Source organism: Sinohyriopsis cumingii, chromosome 4 (genome assembly GCF_028554795.1).
Source record: "Sinohyriopsis cumingii isolate HCF-2022 chromosome 4, ASM2855479v2, whole genome shotgun sequence".
In the NCBI taxonomy this organism is placed as follows: domain Eukaryota; kingdom Metazoa; phylum Mollusca; class Bivalvia; order Unionida; family Unionidae; genus Sinohyriopsis; species Sinohyriopsis cumingii.
This window is the reverse complement of record NC_142964.1, coordinates 32,970,753-32,996,758: the sequence shown is the minus strand read 5'-3', so window position 1 is coordinate 32,996,758 and position 26,006 is coordinate 32,970,753. Positions and strand designations below refer to the sequence as shown.

Sequence of the window (26,006 nt, the reverse complement as noted above, 5' to 3'; positions counted from 1 at the left end):
TAGTGCTAGGACTGGTCAGCCTGGTGTCAGGATAATGTGACTGGGTGGGACATTATGCTACATGTCTGCGGCATGATGCCCCAGTGCTAGACATCACTATAAACTGCCACACTGCTGACATTGTAGCAATATCACAAAAATATTGTTAAAGCTATGTTAGATTCCTTTGCCAGAATCCCTTCAAAAGATCAAACTTTTGGCATTTCCAATTCTGTCAATGCAGTCATCGATTCTAGGAATTGGAAACAAATCTGTCTTAATGACACTATTTACTTTTCTGTAATCAGTACACATATGGAAAGTCTTATCTGGTTTCAGCACTAGAATACAAGGTGAACTCACTTTTACTTGGTTCGATGAGGTCATTCTTCAGAAAATTCTGAACTTCTTTTTTCAAAAAGCCTTGTTTGAGAAAATTCATCCTTGAAGGATGTTTTTTTAACAAGCATAGAACTTACTATTTATTTGTTTGTGTTGGAATATATGGAAATAAGTGCTCATATTCTTTTAGTAGCTGTTTCAGTCAGTTTGTTCATCGCTTGTGGCATCAGATGTGAAAGTTTCTAGTCCAGTTTGTTAAAGAATTGCAAAGATTAGTCACTTCAAAGTCAATACAAGTCAATTATATATCTTCATATAAATCCTAAGTATGAGTGTGTTTGTCATGTAATACAAAATTAACTGAATAATTTACATAGCTATCTCTCTCAACATACTCCTAAAATATTAACATATTTCTATAACATAATTATTCCCATTTTAACACCCAGGAATACTGTATTTTAAGTCACTTATTTTTTTCCTAAGTTTATAAGTATCAACATACTCTTAAAAGAATCTTGAACAGATTCTCTGACAGGAAACTTTGTCTGTAATCTTTCCTGTATCTCTCTGAAGTCTAAAATGTGAGAGAAAAAAAACCTTACCAAAGCTTGCAGTAAGGTCTCAGTCTTGATATTCATTAATGTATTAGCTATTGGAAAATCTTGTGTACACACACTTAATCGTCCACAATTATTAGTTGCCTAACTTATTCTTACGTAAAGGGCCAACACAATCTAAAATTATTCTACTACGCTGGAATAGGTGACATATAAGGTTTTGGTATCTTCTGGTTGGGTTTGACAAGTATGACAAAATCTACAAAATCTAAAAACATCACTTTTAAGAGTTAAGATCATGTGATAAGTCTTATTGACTCCTAAATAACCAGACAATGGCATTTTGTTGGCTAGACATAGAATTTCCTGTTGATACAAATTAGGAACAACAATTTGATAACTTAATGACCACTAATCATCAGCGCTTACCTCAGGTGGCCTCCATTTCCTCATAAAGACACCATTCTTTAAGAAGTAGTTGTTGTTGTTGTTGTTGTTTTAGGGTTTAACGCCATTTTTCAGCACAAGATAGGCCATATATGGCGGCCAGTATGACTGGTGGAGGAAGAACCCTGGAAAACCCAGGAAAGAACCACCGACCCACGAGAAGCTACTGGCAGGCTTTCCCACGTACCCACGCTAGCCGAGCCTTGGACTCGAACATACGCAGACAGAGGTGAGATGGCAGTGATCCGGAACGGTGAGCACTTTAGACTACTCGGCCACTCGGGGCCCCTCTTTAAGAAGTAGAAAGTTTCGTCTGCGGCATCAGTTTCACTAATAGCCCTCTGAAACAAAAATGAGATCTTAGGATCTTCTTTCTGTAAGACAACTAGTTATTGTCTTATATCACCCTGATTAGATTTATGAGAATGTGAAGCCAAATGAGTAGTACTTCTTTATTGATCTAAACTAGGAACTAAAGTGACCTCATTAAAAGCCTGGTCCAAAAGGGTACCAGATAAAGGAATAGCATCCTGATCTACAACATCATTCTCTATAGCATGCATTGACCTAGATCTAGAATTGTAGGAGGTTGCAGTATGGATCATTTGGGTGCTTGCCATAAGTATATTTGTTGAGAATCCAAATGCTCTCTGGATTAGATTTGTCTAATAGACTTTTTGTTTCACACACAGTTCAATATCTGTATCTGGGTTTTTTTTAAGGAAGGTATGAAAACCAATCTAGTTTCACTAGAGGAGGACATGGTGGTGTTAAAGCATAGCCACTAAACAGATGGGCTAGCCAACTTAAACGTTGTTAAATCGAGTTATGTCTGCATCAATTCGATATGAAAATTATTTATTTTCTCAGAAATTGCGAGTATTAAAATCATTATGTCTTTCATCTGCTGAAAGACGATAAAACTAATGCATTGTTGAAATTCGAGTTGGTACTGGTGATTTGATTGCTAGTTGCATGAGCACACAGCATCTCACAACCGTCATTTTCAAATATTGTAGAAAAAAATATGAAAGGCAAGTCGTATACTGGTTGTAATAAAAATACAAAAATGAAAGAGCACAAAATTCTCTATATTTATTACGAAACCTTCTGTCAAAGTTTTGCTGGATCACGTGACTACCATGTTGACATGTGCTCTCTCACACAGGGAGCATATGAAGCAGGGAACCAGACTAATATGCTTGATGAATCAGACAAGTCAAGTTTCTTGTAGTTGTTCTCGAAATAAATATGTTGAGAATTATATGTTCTTTCTGGTTTTTACAAAAGGTATCAGACTTTTATTTAATATAACTGAAATTTTGTACAATGACATTAAAAAGGAGATTGTTGTTGATATCACGTGACTATTGTACTTCTGATATCGTCGTTTGAGAGTTGTGACGTCATGTGACTATTAACGCAAATGGCGAGTGCCGGGTCAGGTTTCATCTATGCTGAGTTTCATCTAGTCTGTCAGCAAATTAAAGACATAACAAATATAATACTTGCCATTTTTGAGAAAATAAATAATTTTCCTATGGTTTAAATTTGTTAGGCCCGCTGGTAAGCTATCTTACGGTGGTGGCAGATTCCAAATTTTGATATGTAATTACTCTGAACCCACACTCCATCCTAAATGTCCAAATTAGAAAAATGTTGAATCTCTGAGCTGAACTTTGGTGCGAAACTATTACACAATGGCATGTAGCTTGAAGCATTGATTTCAGACCTTAAATAGAACACAGGAGAAATGGGGAATTGTCATCACTTTTATTATACATTAAGAAACAATAAGAGCCCATGTATCAGTACAGGTTTTGGGACTGGTTTATTGAACTACAAGAAGACAAGTTGATTTTACAGAAAATTCAGTCCTTGTTTGTACAACAATATATAATTTTGAAGGTCTTTTATCAAAATTTAAATAAATCCTTTTGTAAATATCTTTAAATGATGGAATTTCTAACCAAATCGTCTTAAGGAGTTTAGGTTGGTTGAAAAATCTTGTTTGAGATGTTATTGGCACACATTAAAATTCAGGGTTAAACTTTGTTACAAGATAAGATTCTAATATTTTGCATTTATTGGTTTTTTCCATACTGTGATAGGAAATGTTTGCTTTGTATAACATGCATGTATATTGCTCTAGAATTCTTAAGAATTAAAGGTTTGAAAGGAAACAAAATAATTTATGCTCATTATCTTGTTTCCACGTAGCAACATAATGCATGTCAACAAAGTAAAGTTAGGATTTGTATTCTGTACATTGAAATGGCTTTAAATGCCAATTTATAGGAATATAGTCAGATTTGTTTCATGTGACTCATTTTGGTGGTTTTGTACATGATCATGTTTTCTGACATATGTTTTCGAGAGTCTTGAAAGAGAAACATCTTCAGATTTGGAAAATGCATGTTTTTTAATCCAAATAGTTCTTTAATTCCATTCAGTAATGTTCATATGTTAACTTTGAAAAAATTAATTTCATCCTGGAAAAGACCTGGAAATTTATATTTAGAAAAGCGCGGAAACCATGACAATACATTATAAATTTCTTTAATATTCCCTAAATATTCTATCAATTTCACAGTAATCTGGAAACAATCCAAATTTATTCAGAATGAATGTTCTAATGTGCTTATGTGCTAGCACCACTGAAGAAACACTGTTCTAATGTCCAATGTTTTGCTTCATAGTAAATCAACTGAAAGTGAATGTCAGAAAAGTCCTTGATTAATTCATAATATCCAATGAAGTTATTAAATATCCAAGTCTTTATATATTTCCACAGTAATCCAGCAAGGCACTGTCTGTATAGAATAAACCTGTTTCAAGCTCTGCAGTTTCAACATTATCATTATAAATGAATCTCACATGACTGAAATATGATTGAATGAAACACTGCGCTTAAATTCCTTTATATAATCACTATATGCACGATAAAAACCAACAATTCTGAATCACTAGAAAAGATTACAGGTGTTTTAAATATTCTGTATTGTGAAATACATAGCAGGCAGCATTTGACTTTTTAATTATAGGGCAATCAGTAAGCATGATATCTTTTAGAGTACAAATGTTCTTCTAGGATCACATGATATTGACATGAATTCCATTCAACTATTTATTTGGCCTACTTTAACCATATTGAGGTGAACTTGGCAATAACCTTGATTTATGAATGGAAAGGTAGATACATGTACTCTTCATTTAGTACAGGCCAGTTACATAGTTCAAGAATTAAAATATGTAATTATTCCAGATGACTTGAGTAAACACTGTAATATTGTCCTCTGTATCTATATTGTTTTGAAACTCTTGGTAGATGATTGTGCCTATAGTATGTGTAGTTTTTGTTCATGTCTGTAGGTTATAATAATCAAGTATAGTCAATATATTAGACAGTTAATTATTGTACATGGAAATAACATTTCTATTTTTATAGATTAAGAGTGTAGATTGCATAGGATCTATAAATAGTTGTTGATGTAGGTGTTTACGACCACTAAAAATAATATTCAAATAAGACATGTTTACGAGTTTGTGGTTGTTTCCCATTGGACAGGTCAGTCAGGTGGTTTCTTAGAAGAATTAAGTTATTTCACGTTGGATACAGTAGGTCATATGCATAGATGTTTTTAATATTAGACTGAGATCATGTTGGGTATATTGCAGCATACAGTCATAATAGACTCTTAAAGGTGTGTGTACAAGGAGAAAAATGAGCAATCATCTTCATTGTTATTTTGGATTAACCCTTTACCTCATACAAGCTTCTTTGGATGCCTCTACTCCATTCGCATGGAAGCGCCTTTTGACGCCTCTGCAAGATTCGCATAGAAGCGCCTTTTGACGCCTGCTGTAAACATCAGCCATTTTGAGATAGTTTTCGTAGCGCCACCTTCGGGGAAAACCCCCCTATTACATACTACATTCATTTCTGCGAATGACAATTACGTCAGATCACGTGGTCGCTATTCATGCACTGGTTGATATCTGCTATTTAAAGTAACTGGGTCATAATCTCCACTCTCCAAAATGGCAGCTGCGGATTTCATTCAGTACGTACGAAGTTTTCACGATTAGAATAACAACCACAAAAGATTCAATAAATTAGGTAAAGGCTCTGATATTAATGTAGGCAGCAATTAGTTTTTATAAATTATCAAATTCAGATGACTTAGTGATATAGACACACACGAAAACCTTGTAAATTTTGAGTATCAGAAATGGCAGCTACGGTTAGTAACGCGGCCTCACTGACATGACGGTGAACGAGTTCTCTCAAGATTTCGAAGCACATAAAAAAATTCTTCTGTGGAAAATAGTTTACACAACTATAACAATCGGACATTACTCTTAAATTTGTCCACATATAATATATGTGTACCAAAAATGTAAAATGGTTAAAATTGTTGTTAAACGTAACATACACTAAATTGCTTAACAGTTCACAGGCAGGATTTCATTCAGTACTTACGAAGTTTTCACGAGTAGAATCTCAACCACGAAAGATTCAATAACTTGGGTAAAGGCTATGATATTTATGTAAGCAGCAATTAGTTTTTATTGATTATCAAATTCAGATGACTTAGTGATGTAGACGCAGACGAAAAACGTGTAAATTTGTAGTATGGGAAATGGCAGCTATGGTTGGTCACGCGGCCTCACTGACATGACGGTGAATGAGTTCTCTCTCGATTTTAAAGCACATTAAATATTCTTCTGTGAAAAATAATTACACAGCTATAACAATTGGACTTTACTCTTCAATTTTTCCATATAATATATTAGATGTCTACCTTAAACGTAAAATGGTTAAAACTGCTGTTAAACGTAACACCACTACATTGCTTAACAATTCACAGGCATGCCTATGCGGATGCGGTCTGCTAGGTAACAGGTGTTCTATTTATAGCGTGCTGCACTTTGTCACTATGCTCTATGAGGTAAAGGGTTAAGGCCTATTTCAGATTCTTGTTTCATATTTTAGTTGGTAGATTTACTTAATGTTGTGTTTAGATAATTTGAGAGGAGACATTTGTTAGGATTGTTCATTGGAATTACAATTTAGTGTTCATTGGCCTAGAACACTATTCTGGGATTATTGTGAATTATTCAAGGGAATTCTGGAAAATGCAATTCTGATACGTACATTCAAGGATCTAAAATTCATTCAGAACATTCGATTCTTTTGGACTAGAATAGAATGTTTCAAGAATATTTTAGGTTCAGTTCAAAATACTGTTATTAGGTCCTCTTATATTTTCATTTTATAACTTTGATAACTAAATTAATTGTTGAATTTTACAAAATGTTTTGGTTTTGCTTCTTCCTGTTACTTAGGTTATTGCCATAGACTGAAGCAAGTGATAGAGCGTCATTAGTTACGAGATTTGCCCCAGAATTATGTGATATAGTAATTATATACCTTAGTAAATTCATTCAAATGTTTTGGGTTTAGGGAGACTAATCCACCAGATTCTTTGACCCACCGATAGAGCGAGGAGTTTGTGGTCAGTTTCATGTTCAAATTTAAGACCTAGCAAAACCAAATAAAACATTTTTCACATGCTCAAATGACAGCTAAAGCTTTTATTACAATTTGTAAATATCTTTGCCCATTGAGAGACATATGCCTTAAAGCATACACAGCTGATCACAGAGTTTTACTTGGCTGGTTTTATAGCATGAGGATGCATCATTGATTAAGTTGTAGTTTTATGTAGCCAAAAATGCCACAGAGCTAAGTTTTGACTTTACATTAAGAAAAGATTCTTCATGAGAAGAACTCCAGACCCACTCGAAGTATTATTCCGTAAATCTCATTGCAGTTTTGTTTTCCTTGGCTATATTGACAAGAATGCATAGCTGGTTAACCATGCTGAGAAATATCTAATTTCTTATACATTTTAGCTGATTCCATTTAAATGATCACACATGTCTTTTTGTTATTTTCGTTGTTTTTTTATCATCCCTAATTACCATGGAATCAATGGATCCTAAGAATTTCACTGAAGTTCTGAAAAACTTTTCATTGAGCGTAATTCCTGAATATTCAATTGCACAACAATGTTACTTTCTGACTGATCGCACCCAAATACTTGAAAATAATCCATTTCACCTACTACCTCCATTGACTTACTACCTATCCGCTGACATACAATTTCTGGACCAGTTCAGGTGGGGACAAAATTCCAAATGGTACATATATGCATACTCTATTAAAGCAAATCTCACCAATTGGCATAATGAAAGTGTTTAAATCCAGAGACTGGCATAAAAGTATATTTTGCCAAAACCAGGATTTCACATCTAAATTGCTCAAAACATTGACACCAGCTGACCCCAAAAAGGTGTGATTTACACCTTTTCTTGGATGATTTTCTCACAGTACTGATATGGTTAAGTTTTGTGAGATCTAGGCAAATATGAATATTTTTGCACCACGACAATATCCATGCACCACTCAGGTGGGTGATCTACACGAGAAATGACATCTAATTGTTCCATTCCTTTTTAATTCTGATTTTGCTTTCATCCATTAACAGTAGAGACACCTTCCTTGATATTCTGAGGTCAAATGGAACTGCGTCAGGTTTAACTCTTATCTATTATTTCCAATCAGTCCATTTAATATTTTGAGGTATATTGTTCTGTATGTATGGTCTGTGTTTTTTAGACCTCATCAACCCTAATTGCAATTCCGAGCTCTTCTATGTGCTGGTCTTCTCAAAAGCAAATGCTTGAATCCTTTGATTTTATCTACTTCCTGTAGTGTGCTTCTAATGATCACTTTACATGACACTTTAGCTTTGTATTGGTCCAAACCAAGATTTTGTCAGTTTTCATGAGTTTAACTCTGTGCAATTTTCTGTATAAATCCTCTAACATCAGCACCAGTGAACATTTTTGCAGCACATTCCTCGTCTTGAAATGTGTTATCCAGGGTTTTGCTCCAGAATTAATGCTGTTAAGAAATCCATGAGACCATAACATTCAGGATTATTGGGGTCCCCTACCTCCAAAGTATTTCTTAGTTCTGCACACCTCTGTGAAGCTTCCCATGTTGCAGGGCATCTGTGTCTTGTGTGAGTAATTTCTCCACATTTCATAGTTGACTGGAACGGGGCTTATTCAAGCTAAAGATTTTCCTCTTCATGGATTTCAACTGAACAGTATGGTACCATCTTTTTTATGTTATTATATAAGTTTCCTGTTTCTTTACAGCCTCACTCTGTCTAGATAAATTGATCACATTTTCTAGTCTAAGTTTGGTATCAAGTTCAAGTTTTTCTGCCAAGTACATGTCCTTCGATCCAACAACAATTTAATTACAAATCATTCCATCCTTAACGACTCAAAACTTGAAACATTCTGCATGAAAATGCAGTGATGTAACAAATTAATTGACATATTCACCTTCCTCTTGTCACCTTCAAAATGAGATGCTACTGCAAGATCTTGGGCATCTCATACATTGACCATGTAACCAATGAAGAAGTCCACATTAGGATCCAATGAGCCATCGGATCCTATGAAGACCTGTCGACCACTGTAAGAAAGTGTAAGCTTAAATGGTATGATCATGTCTCAAGATCATCTGGACTGGCAAAAACAATCTTGCAAGGCACAGTGCTAGGGTGCAGAAGAAGAGGCAGAAAGAAAAAGAGGTGGGAAGACAACATTAAGGAGTGGACAGCATGGGATTTGGAGATTTTGAAAGGGCAGTAGAGAACAGGGAAAGATGGAGAGAACTGGTTGTAAAGTCAACTGTGAAACCCCAACAACCTCATGGGTTAAGGGTTTGATGATGATGATGATGAGCTCTTTCAAAAACAGCAATTTCTGTTGTGATAATACCCTTCGAATTTTTATCTGAATCCACTTTAAGGCTCTTGGTTAGAAAATTTAAATTTGTCTTGACTTGGAACTTGGAATCCCGCCTTTTCTGGAAATTATTTTGGTAATTTAAATCTGAACAATAACAGTCCTTTTGTGGGAATGATTTCCTTCTTGTCAATATTCAACTAGCAATCTAATCCACTAGTTAGTACTCAGATCCTACTTCTTATTGTGGAACCATGCTGAAAGAAACTCAAGATATCCTCAACACGATTTGTATGATTTATAGACAAATCTCTTAAGCAAATGAAGGTTCACAACCAACTGGACATAAAGGTGTGTGAGTACAAAATATATGATGTACATCATGAGCATTGTGGAACTAAGAGAACTCTAATTAGACTGACCCAAGGTCTTACTGACTTTATGCCCACTGATCATTATCTGTGTCTAAAACTACAATTACACATAGATGTGCATCATTAACTGATTCTATTTCATTAACTGATAATACAGTAATTACACAATAAGAAAGTAACAATCTCTGAAAATGACCAATGCAACATTGTACTTGGGTATCATAAATGATGCATAACATTGTCAGGTTGGTGTGATATGTAGCTGTGCAAATGAGACACCTTTTTTGACTAAATAAATTGTGGAACTATCCCTTATTTTGTTTTGTTTTTTACTACAGAATGATAACTGTTGCATTTTGAGCAAGTATGTCATTATTGCAATAAATTATCTTATATTTTTAAGCTTAACATTAGATTATACTGAATAAACGTGTGGATAATTATTTTGCTATTTTTAAAAAAATGACAGTCTGTTCATATTTGTAGAAGAGATCAGGGTATGTCCGAAGAGAAGTTTTTACATAGTGATAGAAATCACCGTAGAAGGAAAGTCAGTAAAGGTGATAGAAGTGATGGCAATACCAGAAATCCAGGGATCTGTGGTGAGTTTAAATTTGTTTATTGTATGATACAACATCTCTGAGCTAGGGGAAATAAATGATATATATTGAGGGGTATCACAATACTTAGTTTTTATTTACTGAGTTCGGGAGATTATATTCATACTTGCATGTACCTTTCATAAGGAATCTCTTTTTCCCTTATTAAATAAGGCTGAGTAAGATTTTTTCATTCAACAGATTAATTCTATGAGGATTCAGAATTATTGATTCAGCAGAACGCTATGCTCTTGAAGATAATGTCTGATCTAATCAACTACTACCGTAGGTTTTGTTTGTTCACATTTGTGCCCAGAAGCAGACTAAAATTTATTTTTTCTCACAAAGAAATCATACAGAATCAATTTTAATATATTGAAAGCTCTGTTTGAACACTAATGTTGTGGGTTAAAATATCAAGATATGAATGACTAGAAAGGGGATGCAAAACGGAAATAGTAATAATCGTTATTTTTCTATACCTATTGCAAAATATAGAGACATATTTGCAAAATAATTTTAATATTTTTTCATTCCTTTATTTTCACATATAAAAAAATATATCCTTATATTTTCACATGTGAAAAATATATCCTTTTTACGCTTGATTGTTTGCCTACAAAAGTTGTGCATGCATTTAAAAAAAATGAGTAATCAGAGAGCTAAAACAAACAAGTAGAAACTGACTTATATTTCAAATGGGAAATAATATTTGACAAAGAAATTTTACCAGACATTCTTCATGTTTCCCTGAATTGATTTCCCCATTTCCTTGACAACTACAATAAGCCCACTGTGATGCATAGCTGAATTGGACTCTCAGACTGACATTGTTTTCAGATAGGCCCTAGTTTACAAAACGACAAAAATATAATTTACTGGGACAGATTAGGTCAACCCAATTATATCACTTTCTTAAGTCACGAATATTTATTTATATGATCATCTTTTGAAAAAGTCAGCTGAATTTACAAAAAGGCAGTAAGCTTTGTTGTGCCTAAGAGTTTAATATTCTCAACTTCGATTCTGGAGCATGTTTGGTATATAAGAAAACTATCTTTTCCTAAGTTAATACTGGATATATTTTGTCTTGTGGAACCAAAAACAATATATTTCAACTCATGGCTGCTCCACTTGATAAGGTGTTACATTTTTGGTGGCACACAATGTAATATATCTGTTTTTAGTGTAGGAAAAGAAAATATCCTCTATGTACAAGTAGCTACTGCCAAGAAAATGCTCCAGTAGGTTGGAAGAAAATATACAGTTTATCTCTGAATTAAATAAATGAAAGGCACACAACTTTTTTTACAGAGTAATGAATAATAAAAAAACAGAAAAATATAAAAAGTTTTGGAGTCTGTGCATTGCAGTGTTTGAATCAAGTATTTTACCTCACCATAACAGTTGCATTAAAAGAATGTACTGAAATAGTTTATGTAGCATACACTAAAGCAATATGCCACTTTGTAGAATTCCATAAGGTTGTCTCCCTTATTGAACAGAAAAGTAGAGTTAGACATGAAGCTATACGTATTTTACCAAAATAATTAGACACACATCATGCATCTGTATTGAAAGAATGAAGATTTACTTAATCTGTTTGATTGGCATTGTACTGAAATATTAAAAGAGAGTAACATTTTCATGAAATATAGTGATGGATTTCTTTTATAAATTAACATGTGTTACTGACTAGGGAAGGTAGGAGTTATTTAGTTATGAAGTTTCAATATGTATTCACATTTCTCCATCCATTCACAATTGATTGATCAAATACATGCTTGTTCAATGTCTTTAAATTTCTAATGCCTCCTATTAATGATAATAAAAGAAATGGGAGTGTTGCTATCATTTTGTTTGCATACTTTCCTGATGAGTCTTCTGGGAAGTATACATTTTTAACTTGTACCTCTCTGAAATATATTGTTCTTACTCGTTATGTGTAATTAGACTGACAATGAAAACTGGTGCATCAAAGTAAATACAGAAAAAGCATGTAATTGCTTAGTATTATGAACCAGATGTAACTCTAGTCAGATGAAATGTACTCATTTCTAATGGTTCATTTTGCAGTATTCTTGGAAACATAACAGAAATTATTACATATTTCATAATGAGATATTGAAATGTATCTAGTGGAGATGATGGAAATCTACAAAATCGACACACCACTTTTATCGCCTCTTCGGCAATATCATTGACGAAACTACTTTTTCCACCTATGCAGGACATGTATATACCCTTATGTGGGTCATCTAAACTTCTGTTCATACTCTCTTTCTCTCTCTCTCTTTCTTTTAGAATGTGCCAGGACTGTAGTATAAATTTAAGTAACCAGTGAGGAGGTCCCATCAGAAATGCCTAAAAGCCAACTCTGAACAAATAAATCTTGGCTTGAAGTATTAACTGTTTATAAAATAGGTTTACACATATACCGTGCAAATTGTCAGTGACTGACCCTACTTGTCCTGTTTCTATTCAATATCCAATGTTCCTCTTGTAATGATCATAACAATATTTTCAAATGATGTTTAAATCTGGGATAGATGAGTATTGATTGCAAACCTAAATTTACCGACAATCGCAGTCACAATCTGACTGCAGCATCTGTTACCGACCAAGACCAATAAATCCATCCCAATAACGATTGTTACATTCTGATGGTAGTTGTTGGAGACAGATGTTATTATTAGTAGTGGTGGCAGTAGTAGTGCAACAGAAGAACATTGTTAATGTACGAGTGAAATAATAATAATAATAATAATAATAATAATAATAATGTGAAAATCACCTAGCAAATAAAAAAAGCAGTAACACAATCAATCACCAAGTTACAACATCAGCATCATCATGATAATTATTATATGCATTTGTATAATTTGTTTATCATAGCTGAATATTTCTGATAAATAAAGGAAGTTTACAAATAAGTAATATTGATGCATGATCCTTCTTGCAGATCAGAGCCGCTCTCATTTTGTATTTTAGTCTTCATTCTCAATGAAAATATATCATCCCTTGTTTGTTTTGAATAGATGCCAGCAATATTTTACATTTAACAATGCTTGACTGCATAATTAACTACTTATAGTGGGTAATACAAATCTGGTACTTACCTAAGCATGTCCGTATGTGTACATTTTCCACAAACTTCTGTTGTTAGACTGCATCAGAGATGCTAAGGTCTCACTGGATAGCTTCGTATTTTGACACACCCCACCCCCTAATTTTTAATGTAGATGGCATGAGCCTAATTATCATGAGCCTAGCGTTTATAAATTCACACATAACCCAAATAATTTATGTGGTTTACTTTTACTTTGAGTTAGGCTTGAAAATGGGTTGTTTGGTGACTGCCTTTCACAGTTAGACTAGCATTGGAGATCAAATGTGCAGCTTGGTCTGCAAATGAACAGCCAACATGGCATACATATTTACGTATATCTGCTACAGAGGTAAATATCTAATACTCGAGATGGTTGAGCGGTGATGAGAAGCATGCAGTAGTGTTATAGTACTAGTGAACTTTATTCATGCATACGGCACATACCAATTCTTTTAGCTGCCTTGTCACTGGAAAATATTCAAAATAGCTCTTTGCTATCAAAAATGAATGTAAAAAAGAGGGGTTGGTGGCAATGTTGGTTCAGTATCAAAGCCACCAGTTGTAGAAGGAATTTTCCAGAATACCTCAGTCAACAAAAATCATTAGTTATTGTTTTAATTGTATCTTTAATGTAAAATTATTCTCATTTATCTGCAAAAAGTCATTGTCAGATGAAAGTTCCCCTAAACAAGTGGAAATATTGTGTATTATCATTTGTGGCTTTGTCACACAACACAATGTAACATTTCCAATTCACGCCTGAAATATTTCCTGATATCTACTTTAAAAGTTTAAACCCTCTCTCTATATATATTTCCTTGTATGTATTATTAATTTCACAATTAAACAAGACTTACCAAAGCTGCAGTTTGATTGGGATTTTATGAATCTGTAAGTGCCTGAGGGATCACGTGAGATGGAATTGGTCACATGATGAGTTAGTCTTCAGAGCATGGTCAGCTTGGATTCCTCAGAGAACAACAGTAGGGTGGGATATGCATGAACATAATTAATTTGCATATGGATGGGCATGTGATCCATTGGGCACTTACAGGTTCATAAAATCCCAATCAAACTGCGACTTTGGTAAGTCTTGTTTAATTTAAGTTAAAAGAACCAATGACAGAAAACAACTTTAATGAACTGAAAAAGTTCTGCAGCAGCAAAATATCTAAGGAAGTATGTTTCTCTATCCCACCAGTATCAAAACTCTTTGTTAAAAATGTCTCAGTGAACTTGATAACAAGAAAGCTACAGGACTTGATCAGATTGGTCCATGGCTCATTAAATCTTCTGCCTCTGCAATTGTAGATAGCATAACATTCATAATTAGTTTAAGTATTGCAACCTCATCTGTCCCCAAAATATGGAAAACTGCAAAAGTAACTCCTATTCTCAACTCTGGTTCTAAGGATGACGCTGATAACTACCGACCAACCTCAATACTACCAAACTTGTCAAAATTTATTGAAAAACATGTCCATGACTCATTCATGTCATATTTAGCCAAACACTTGCTGTTACACCCTAATCAGTGAGGCTTTAGACAGAACCATTCCTGTGAGACTGCTTTGATCTCCCTAATTGATAAATGGCTTCAAGCACTTGACCAAGGTAGAATAATAGATCTGTATTTGTAGATTTCAGTAAAGCTTTTGACATGGTGGAACATGAAATCCTTTTGAAGAAACTGAAAATCTACCAGTGTGATGATGGAACAGTTAGATGGTTTACTTCTTACTTAAGTGAGAGAACACAACATGTTTACATAAATGATGAGCTGTCTGAACCTGGAACAATTTGATATGGAGTACCACAAGGCTCAATTCTAGATCCATTACTATTCATTTTATTTATTAATGACCTCCCACTTTTACTAAGAGACTCAATATCATCTACAGATCTCTATGCAGATGACACAACATTGTCAGACATCCAACAACACAAAGCATGAACTCAAAATTTCTTTACAGAATGCCCTAAACAAACTGGAAAACTGGTGCACATGCAATGGCATGGTGGTAAATACTGGTAAAACTAAAATATTACTTATCTCAACACGGCAAAGAAGGACAAATTTTGATAGTGATGAACTATGTCTGACATGGAAGGGTACAAATTTGCAAATGGTCTGTCATGACAGACTACTTGGTGTTCTGGTAGATAATAACCTATCTTGGACTGAACATATCAAACATATCAGTAAAAAAGTCAATTCAAGTGTATGGCTTCTCAGTAAGATAAGACATTTTCTCCCTGAAAGGCACAGAAAACTATTTTATAACAGTTACTTACAACCCTATTTAGACTACTGTAATACAGTATGGGTTAATTCAAATGATAAAAACATAGCAAAACTGGCACATCTTCAAAAAATAGCATTTGGGCTAATGTCAGTCCAGAAAGAAAGCAAGGAAAATATTACCTATTAAAGACCGAATCTGTTTGAGAAAAGCCAAATTGATGTACAGGATATCCCATAATAGTGCTCCTGAATATTTACAATCACTATTCCAGTATAGGCTACCAGGTAATATTCCCCACCTGCAATCCATGTCTACCAAACAGTATAAAATTCCTAAACCAAATAAGGAGTTTAAGGAGTTATTTAAAAAAAAGTTTCCAAAACTCTGGAATAGTATTCCAGTTGAGATTAGAAATACCCACTCTATTTCCTTCTTCCAAACACAATATATCCAGTGGCTTCAGAGATGCAGCTAAAATAAATATATTCCTTTGTATAAGGGACTCAAGGTAGATTAGTTCTTCGCTAATTGTGTTACCCTCTTTAAATAAGGTCATTATTATTATTATTATTATTATTATTATTAAGCAGTTTATTTACATTTGCAGGTGTATCGTCTAACTTATTATGTAGTAATTCATCCATGAGCCTGAGAAGGGGAACACTAGCTTTAACAACAGTTCCTTAAAACTTTTGGAGCTTGGCATCCATTTGTTTTGTAGCTTTGTTCACTTTTGCCCAAATTTCAGGATTTAATTTAGGCACACTTAAATTTTGACAATTTTGTGGCCTTAAATGTTTTTTGCTCAAGTCATTAAATGTATTCTGTGCTATTTGGGCCCTGAATCCTGCATTCACAACTTTGGCCAAGCTCTCCTGAATGGGCGGCCCACAACTTTTGTGCACTTCATAAAAGTCGGAGAGTTCTTTCAGGATGTCATTTCCTCCAGTTTCTGAGGGTAAATTTGGTGGTGATGTTACTAAGTTTGGAAGGCCATGCTCAACATCATTGACATCCTCCTCACTTTCCGCACCAATGTTAGAAAGATCACTTCCCTCATTATGCTGAACTGTTTCTGTCTGTACACATTTATGTGCCAGTCCATCAAATCCCGGCATATTATCCATGGGTTGTTTGCTAAGACTGTCAACTTGTGACTTCAAAGTTGTTACTGTAGCTGACAAATTTGTCAATAATTCAAGCTGATGGTCCCACATCAGTTGATTGTGGGTCGCTTGTCGTTCAGTAAGATTGTCATCTGGGCACTGCTGTTGTTGTGCACATGTCACGTTTTCAGTAACCGACTCTCGAGATTTCACAGTCACATGATGAACTCATCAGTAATGGCATAGTCCCCTTATCTGTAGATGCAGGATTTCTCCTTGATTTTAATGCCACTACAGGGCTATCATTTTGCATAGTTGTTCACTCTTGGGAATCATTGTGTTTTGTTGCAACCATGATGGAGAAATCTTTGGCCTTATCAGCTAAATGCTGCTTGGCTCTGTTTTGCAATATTTCTTGCAATAGTCCATGCCCCATATTGACAGGATACCTTTGATTTTGTCCCGCTTCTGCCACTGTGCAAAGCTGTGCAAGAGGCAACACTAAAAAACGATGAAATAATGAAGAACAGTAAACTTATGACTGTATAAGGCCTTTAAAATGGTAAAGTTAGTTTCTGCTTCGCGCTAATTTCAAATTTGCATGAAAGTTCAGCTGTAAATTAGTGGAATGTCTACAAAACAGTATAAAATTCCTAAACCAAATATGGAGTTATTTAAAAAAAGTTTCCAATACTCTGGAACTCTGCTGTGGAATAGTATTCCAGTTGAGATTATAAATGCCCACTCTATTTACTTCTTCCAAACCCAATATATCCAGGTAGATTAGTTTTTAGCTAATTGTGTTACCCTCTTTAAATAAGGTCATTATTATTATTATTATTATTATTATTATTATTATTATGAATCATGAAAAATTTAAACTTGAGAAAAACACGAATTATTATATGCTCATTTTTTTCCCCGTTAACTTTACATTGTCAGAATCATTCAGTATTCCCCGATACTGAACGTGTGCGACAATACACATATAGCATTCACGTGCATAAAGGAACTACTTTCTGTTGTAAACAAACAATGGATGCAGACGCCATCACTTTTGATTTTGTACACAAATCATGTACACTCGCATAAGAAGCTCTTTATGTTGTAGTTGTTTAAATTTGTTTCTGAATGAACTAAAACAGATGTTTCGTGGACTGCCACATACCAGCTGTTTTGGCACATTCCACGTTGATACAATGTTACGGATTTAGGCTAGCTACATTATATAACAAGTGCAAAATAATGTCCTTACAAATATCATACAAGTGACAAGTCATATACTCTTTTCTTTAGCTGGTGATAAGAATGGCAAAATAAAATATACTTACAGTTTTACATCCTGAATTTACTCAGAATGGATTTTCTTAATTCTGCAAATCCAGATTACATGGGCCATGTCACAGGTTTTCAATCTGGATTGCACATTTCAAAATTGTGCTGTAATTTTGATGATAAGTGCAATTGCATCCTCCTTACTGTCCTCAAAATGAAATAAGCATTAAATTCCATAGCGTCTTTTTGATGATTGCAGTTGAAAGACTTCATATTTTTCCTACATTATGATTTCAAACATTCATTGACAGAAACAGAAACACATTTGCAGATGTCAACAAGCTTCTCCCTAGCTTACTAAATCTCATGTATTTCATGTGGAATTGTCACATACAAATCCAGTCAATAATCACGAAATTTCGTAGAATCGAGAAAAATACCAGAATCTATTCATTCCAGATCAAATATAAAAGTTGTTGCAATGCACATTCATTCACAATATGACTCCAAATTTCAATTTTAACTAGACACACCATTTTCTTTCGAAAGTTATGTTGAGCGCGTGACTAAGTTCAAATTTATCTGGGGGGAGTTATGTGCGCAGTAATAATGTTGATTTGTGAAATGATGAATATGTGCTTGTGTATTTAGTTTGGAATGCGGCATACATTCATTTACATTGTTTCTTGTAGTGTATTGTTTTTATATAATTAAACCTTATGTAGAATTAAAAAAATGAGCATATAATAAAAAGGTTACTGCCTTTGTATCGAAAAATATGAACTCGTTTTGTCGGAAGGATATACTGCACTCCCAAGGTCATGCAGTATTCCATCCCAAAACTAGTTCATATTTTCCCAATTAAATGCAGTAACCTGTAAGTACTGACACCTTGATGCTGGACCATTCACTGACTCATCACGTGACCAATTCCATCTTATGGGATTCTGAGGCACTTACAAGGGAAATAAAACTGATCTTAAAGAATGCCTATTCTAATACAATTATATATGCTGAATGTACATATTTATGTCCAAGGTGCATCTTCTTTCTTGGCAATTTGCACTTTTCTGTCTTTTAATAAAGCTAAGGGCAAGGATGGCCGAGGTGTACAACGAGGAGCATGTAAAGGATGTAATGAATGCTTTGAGTTTAAAGGGGATGCAAGGTGCGAATATTGCAACTGTGCAGCAACACAACACATCAGCCTGATACACGGATCATCCAATCTAGACACAACCGATTCAACATCTAAGTTGGGAAATTTACAGGATCGTATGTTGTTTCTCATTTATTTTGTTCATCTTGTTATTTTGTTTTTGTTTTGTTGTAGAAACTTACATTTACCTTAAAGCAAATTATGTATTTGTGCTTCATACTGAATTGCTTTTCTGCATGCTGATCAGGAAATTTGAATGAGCTAGAGAGCAATATTTGGCATGCATTTGTTCAATAGATTATTTATTAAATTCCTGCATAGATTTCTCTCTGCCCTTTGGAATATATGTCCATCACTACGCCATCATTGTCATCACCTCTGTCCACCCCCACCCCACAACAATCACGCCTTGTCACATCATGTGCCATGCCAATCATTATTTTGAGCCCACTCAATAACCTAATGAAATAAAATCAATATTTTGCATGAGGCTTCATACTGAGAAGACTTATTTCCCCCATTTTTATTGGCAGAAAATTATGTTATTATAATACTCCCCTTGACAAACAGGTTATAAATTGAATCGACGGTGGTATCTATGAAGTATATACACATATTGACCTTTTAGTATGCAATTTCAATACTTACTCTTCAATAATTGAGTAAACAAGAGAGTAATTAAATTTTAACATATATATATATATATATATATATATATATATATATATATAATGATAGTGTTTATTTGTAATATTGGCCACTGGCCCTTGATATGTATCCATACATCATGCGGTACAAAAATATGTTACATATATTGTTGTCGATTCGACGGGTAGCTTTGATTTACAGTTTACTTAGAGTTCAAAAGAAAGGTACTCACACATTGATTGTAGATTGAAAAGTGATCGAAAATTACAAGGAGGACTTATTATGTACGCCCCCCCCCCCCACCAAATCATTAGTATGACAGACAAACAATGACTTACACTATGTGAAATATTGAAGCATCTCTGCGAACACTAGATAAAGACACATATATATAGGGGAGAGATAACCAAATGTGATGGTATGATTATTATGTATTACCTAAATGGCATATGATAGAGGAATATTAATTTCAAAACATTCACTTAACATTGTATAATTATTATTAACCTCAAAAGCAGATATTCATTTGATAAATTAAAATGAAAACAATGTTTCTATATGAGCCAAACTTGTGCTACTTAATTTCTATTAAGTCTTTGACTCCCACTCTTATAAAGATATAGTTTCTTTCCTTGATATGTACAAAATGTAGTCCCAAAGAAAAATAAAGGCATATACTGCGCTCTAAAACAAATGCACTGCAGCCACTTTATTTGTAAAGTATATAAATATTAAGTTTCATTCCTTTCAATAAAGCCAAGGGAAAAGATGGCCGAGGTATACAAAGAGGAAAGTGTGCAGGTTGCACTGAGTGTTCTGAGTTTAGAGGGGATGTCAGATGTGACTATTGTAACTGTACAGCTACACAGCATGTGAACCTCACTCATCTACCGAAAGACAAAAACGGCCCTTCTACATTTTCAAGAGAAGCTTCAGAGAATGGTATGTTGCCACAGATTGTATCTCTTTGGTGGTATAAACAGAAATGACCTGAAGGTAAATCTTCACATATTTACTGTAACATACTATCCAACAACTAGTTAAAGATATGCCCTTTCTCATATGCTTGGGTTAATGTTTACATCAGTATTATTCTTTAACTAACATAATTGCCTACTAATCTATAACAATATATGGAAGAAACTTTACATCAACCACAAGTGTTCAGATTGGGTTCATATCTAAAACCATTTTTGGCAACAAAATTTTTTAATTTTCTTGTATTTTTTTGGGGAGATTGGTGGGGCCAGATAAATTCAATAATCTTATTTAGTTTATTATTTTACTCCACCACAATACATGAAGGTTATATCGTGCCTAGTTAGGTACAGTAAAGTGCTTCGACCAAAAACACAAAACTAATTTTAGAATTTACACCAAGTAAATTACAACAACTGGAATCGTTACAAGGTGAACGTCAGCATAGATTATACAAATGAAATGAAAAGAACATCTTTTATAACGTGAGACAAATTGTGTACTTTTGGCTTATTACTTTAAATGTTCAGTATTTCACTCACAATGTTCCCAACATATCCGCACCTGTACAAAACTTTTAGGCAGATTCCGCCTGGGTTTTAGGTATTCTGCCTAAAAAAACAAATTTCAGATGGACTTTAGGCAGACTGGGAATAAGGTGACAGGCTGACTACGTCTAATAATTAAGCATACTATTTCTCATATTCCTTCTAAAGGATAACTGTTAGATGGAATGTTCTGATTGTCCAGTTCATTTTCCTACTTTAAGACGGATTTTGGATTTAGACTGATTTTAGCAGAAATGTTAGACATAATTTCAAACTTTATCAAAAGAACTACAAGCATAGATGAATCTTTGGACTTAGAAAATTTGTTGCAAGATGGATTTTGGATTTTATCTGATGTTTAGTCTGAAAATAAGTTTTTTTGCTTCCTATTCACATATGCTGTACAAAAATCATGCCCTAATGAAAATGTGACTGACATTTCAGTGAAATCATTTTTTTCACTCAACTGTCCTTTTTTCACAAAAATTATGGTATTTTAGGAGATTTTAACAAAATTTCTGAAAATATCAGTGAAATTTTGTGATTGAAATTTCACTGACTCAGCTGACATTTCTGAAAATATCAGTGAGAATTTTTTATTGATATTTCACTGAGAGTTTGCCAAAAATTCTGAAAATATAGTGATATAATAAAATTTATTCTTTGTTTCTTGTACAATTTGAATGATTTCACTGGACAACAAATTTTTACAAAAGTCATGTTACTGAAATAAAATTAGTCAATTCTTATCAATTTTTATGTGCTGAACACGAATATGACAGTCAAATTGCAAAATTGGCTCTAGTTTTTTTGTAATCTGCAAGAAATTAATGTTTACATAACGAAATGCATTCCAATAGTAAAAGGTCAACTGTAATAGCCTACCTATAAAAAATCAAGTCATTGACTACATCTTAGATTTCTTCGCCTGTCTCTTGTACACCTGTTCGGGAGCATCTCTGAGGAGTGTCCAGCAGTAGTCAGCCAGCATTGTAGTGGACCATTTTCCCTGGTATCTTTGTTCCATTGTTGCGATATCTTGATGAAAACGTTCGCCGTGTTCATCACTAACAATACCACAGTTGCTAGGAAAGAAATCCAAATGGGAATGAAGGAAGTGAATCTTTAGAGACATATTGCAGCCAAGTTTCTTATACTTCATCAACATGTCTTCTACTAGTTCCTTATAGTTTTCTGCCCTAACATTTCCGAGGAAGTTTGTAGAAACTAGGCGAAAAGCATTCCATGCTTGTTTCGCATCACCTTCCAGCAAGTTGTTGAACCGGTCATCTTTGAAAAGCTCTCGAATCTGAGGACCCACAAAAACTCCCTCTTTAATCTTTGCTTCGCTGAGTCGAGGGAATTTTTCATGCAGGTATCGGAATGCTGGCAAAGTCCGGTCAATGGCTTTCACGAAGTTCTTCATCAAACCTAGTTTGATGTGAAGGGGTGGTAGCAAGATTTTCTGAGCCTCAACCAGAGCTGGGTGTTGGATATTCTTCTCTCCAATGGCTACATTCTGCCTGTGAGTCCATTCCTTCCTCATGTAGTGCATTTCCCTTGCTCGGCTATCCCACTCGCATAAGAAACACATGTATTTTGTATATCCTTGCTGCAGTCCCATTAAAAGGGCAACTACCTTCAAATCACCATAGAGGTGCCAGCTGTACTTGTTATACTCAATGGAATTCAGTAGCTGCCTTAAGTTATCGTATGTCTCTTTCATGTGGACAGCATACGCTACTGGAATAGATGGAAGAATGTTTCCATTGTGCAAAAGCACAGCCTTGAGACTCAGTTTCGAAGAATCCACAAATAGTCTCCATTCTTGTGGGTCATGAGTGATTTTTAAAGCATTCATGAGGCCCTCAATATCGGAACAGAATATCAGATTACTTTCCTTTCTGAAGAAAGGCTCCAATTGCTGGTGGCGCTTTCGATATGCAGTAATTGTGACATCTTCTTCTAGAAGATTCCATTGTTGGAGTCTTGATCCTAGCAATTCTGCCTTGTTCTTTGATAAGTCCAAATCACGAATCAGGTCATTTAGTTCTTCCTGTGTTATTCTGTGTGGGGTTGATGATGCACCACAGTGAAAATCTGGATCACTGCATGCTGATGGACCAGGAGAAGAACAGGTCGACTCACCTTTGTCTTCGTCAGATGAATCAAGAGAATATTCTGCTGGAGGTTCTGGAATAGGAAGTCCCTCACCATGTGGAACTGGTCTCAATGCAGACGGAATGTTTGGGTAGACTATTCTCGACTTCTTTCGCTTCGTTATTCCGCCGGAAAGAGGAGGAACCAAGCAGAAGTAACAGTCATTTAGGTGGTTGCTTGGCTCTCTCCACACCATTGGGACTGCAAACGGCATTGATGACCTTTTGCAATTCAACCACTGTGAAAGCTGTGTTGTACATGTAGCACAGCATATATGCGGAGCCCAAGGCTTGTCTTGGTCACCAACCTTGCATCCGAAGTAAAGATGATATGCCTTCTTCACTTGAGAATTGATACTTTTCTTCTGGTTGGCAAATGTCACTTCCCCACAAATATAGCAAAAATTGTCCGCGGTATTAACACACTTTCGAGGCATTACTGTTCTTTATTGTACGTAAATGGATAAAATAATAAGTTTTATGTAACAGTAGCTTGAACTGTCTCGCACAACGTCTAAAATATTTTAAATGCTGAACCTATCTGATTGGGCTTTATATAGTACACTGCTTACGTCAGCTTCAGCAGCCGCCTGGCATTAGTATAATAGGCCTACACATGTATAGTACACTGCTGACGTCAACTTACTTCAGCAGCCGCATGGCATTAGTATTGCATTGCATCAGAAAATGATGCAATCAACTGTGGATGATGTGAGCATGATGGTATTATGCAATGTTACATCATTATTCCGGATGTTGCTGCAGTCCTACTGGAGAAATTTACACAGTGAAACATAGAAAATGAGGTATATGAATATCTTCAAAACAAGAGCCAATACAAATTTTTCACGGTTATATTCGTGTTCGGCACACCAAAATACTACAGATTAGGGCCTTTTCAAGTCAGTAATGATTTCACTGTTGACCAGTGTTTTCAGCAACATTTATGTTTCCTGCTTCTGATAGCTGTAATTTTATTGTTCATTTTGGGAACAATAGCTTCATTCCTTCTTATGTTTCTTTTTAAAATTTTTGTTGTTGTTGTTGTATTTTTGTTTAACTTCAGTTGGATTTAACTGCCCTCCAACAAGATTGTTTTCTTGTATTCCATTTTAGAGCAGAATTTCACTTTTATTTGTTTCATATATTATTTAACAGATGATCGCTGTTAAGAGCTTTCCAATTGGTCAAATGTTTGTACTTGCCCACAGAATCATCGCATAACAGAAACTGATATAAATGAGCATTCTTGCTTAACATGGCGATTTGAATTTTCAAGCGGGATTTGAGTTTGAATAACCGTTTGAAAATTGTGTGGCAATGAGAATAGCTTGAATGCAAAGTCGATGGGAACATAATTGGTTGGTCTGTAAGAAAACTGAGCACCAGCACTAGCATTTTGCTTTTTGTGCAATATAGAGCTTTACAGAAGTGGCTAATGTGCTAAATATAACAAGGAATTGAACCAGGATGATTTTGAAGTTATATAACTCCAAACTGAATAACTTAAAGAATTTAAGGAGGGACAGCATATAGGTCACTGGTGGGAATTGTTGATATTGTTGCCAAATACCCATGTCTATTAAAGATAGTCATATCTTGGCGGAGTTTTCTTGGCCCACAAGTACAATCATCCGTGAATATCGTGAGTGGTATTATTGTTTATATTATCAAAATATTCTAGTTGTGTTAGAATTCAAGCAAAGAAAAATATAGCATATATTCAAACTTGACATCATGCAGATTTGTCTGTATAACAACAAGTTATTTTTCATTATTTCTTTTAAACATAACATTTAAAGAACAAAATTTTTACATCTGAATTTAGCCAAGGGCAAGGATAGCCAAGGTATACGGAGAGGAAATTGTAACGGTTGTTCCGAATGCTATGGGTTCACAGGGGATGCAAGATGTGATTATTGCGATTGTGCAGCAACACATCATGTCAACCTCACACATCAACCATTAGAGAAAACTGACCCTTCTACATTTTCAAGAGGAGCTTCAGAGAACGGTATGTTTTCACGCAATGTACCTCTGTAGTGCTGTGAACAGAAATGGCTTGAAGGCAAATCCACATATGTTTATGATAAAACAGTATCTAGCAGCTTGTTTGGGATGTGCCTTTCCAGTTTTAAAATCAAAGGGTTGTCATTGCTAGAGAACAACATATCAACCATTTAGCAGTATTAATTCTATTTCCCATAAAGTTGTCTTTATTTCTGTGACATTCAATATCTTGGGTTAGTGAAGACAGCAGTATTATTAATTTTGGAATATAGTTTTTGGTGAAACTAATAGACATATTCCTTAGACACCGCTTTCGGTGGAGCCTTTATCTGTGTAATTGCTTACATCTGGAAAATGTACAGGCGCGATACAAAACAGTCTTTGTAAATGGCCTTCACTCCAGAACAAGGACAAATATCAATTTTGCATGAAACTAATATGTGTCATGTAATATCAGAGCATAGACCAATCATACTTGTACAAACAGAAATAGGCAATTTCCTGATCAGTATTAGCCTGGACTGAGTCTTCATTCAGTATAGTTTACCAGCTTGAGTATAAGCCATGCACGTGGTTAATCAAAATAAACAATAGCCGATGTGACTAGCAATTTTGCAAGTGACATCAACATTTT

General features: G+C 34.7%; 1 protein-coding gene across 3 annotated transcripts in view; it reads left to right on the top strand.

Moving 5' to 3' along the window:
* The window catches only part of LOC149800901 (uncharacterized), a 150,302-nt gene that overhangs the window by 77,755 nt on the left and 46,541 nt on the right, over positions 1–26,006 (top strand). For all 3 annotated transcript variants that reach the window (XM_089954965.1, XM_089954964.1, XM_089954963.1), the window contains exons 21-24: positions 10,022–10,137; positions 18,957–19,145; positions 20,434–20,619; positions 25,191–25,376. In XM_089954965.1, coding sequence (XP_089811091.1) covers positions 10,022–10,137; positions 18,957–19,145; positions 20,434–20,619; positions 25,191–25,376 — 677 coding nt within the window. The remainder of the gene's footprint in view (positions 1–10,021; positions 10,138–18,956; positions 19,146–20,433; positions 20,620–25,190; positions 25,377–26,006) is intronic.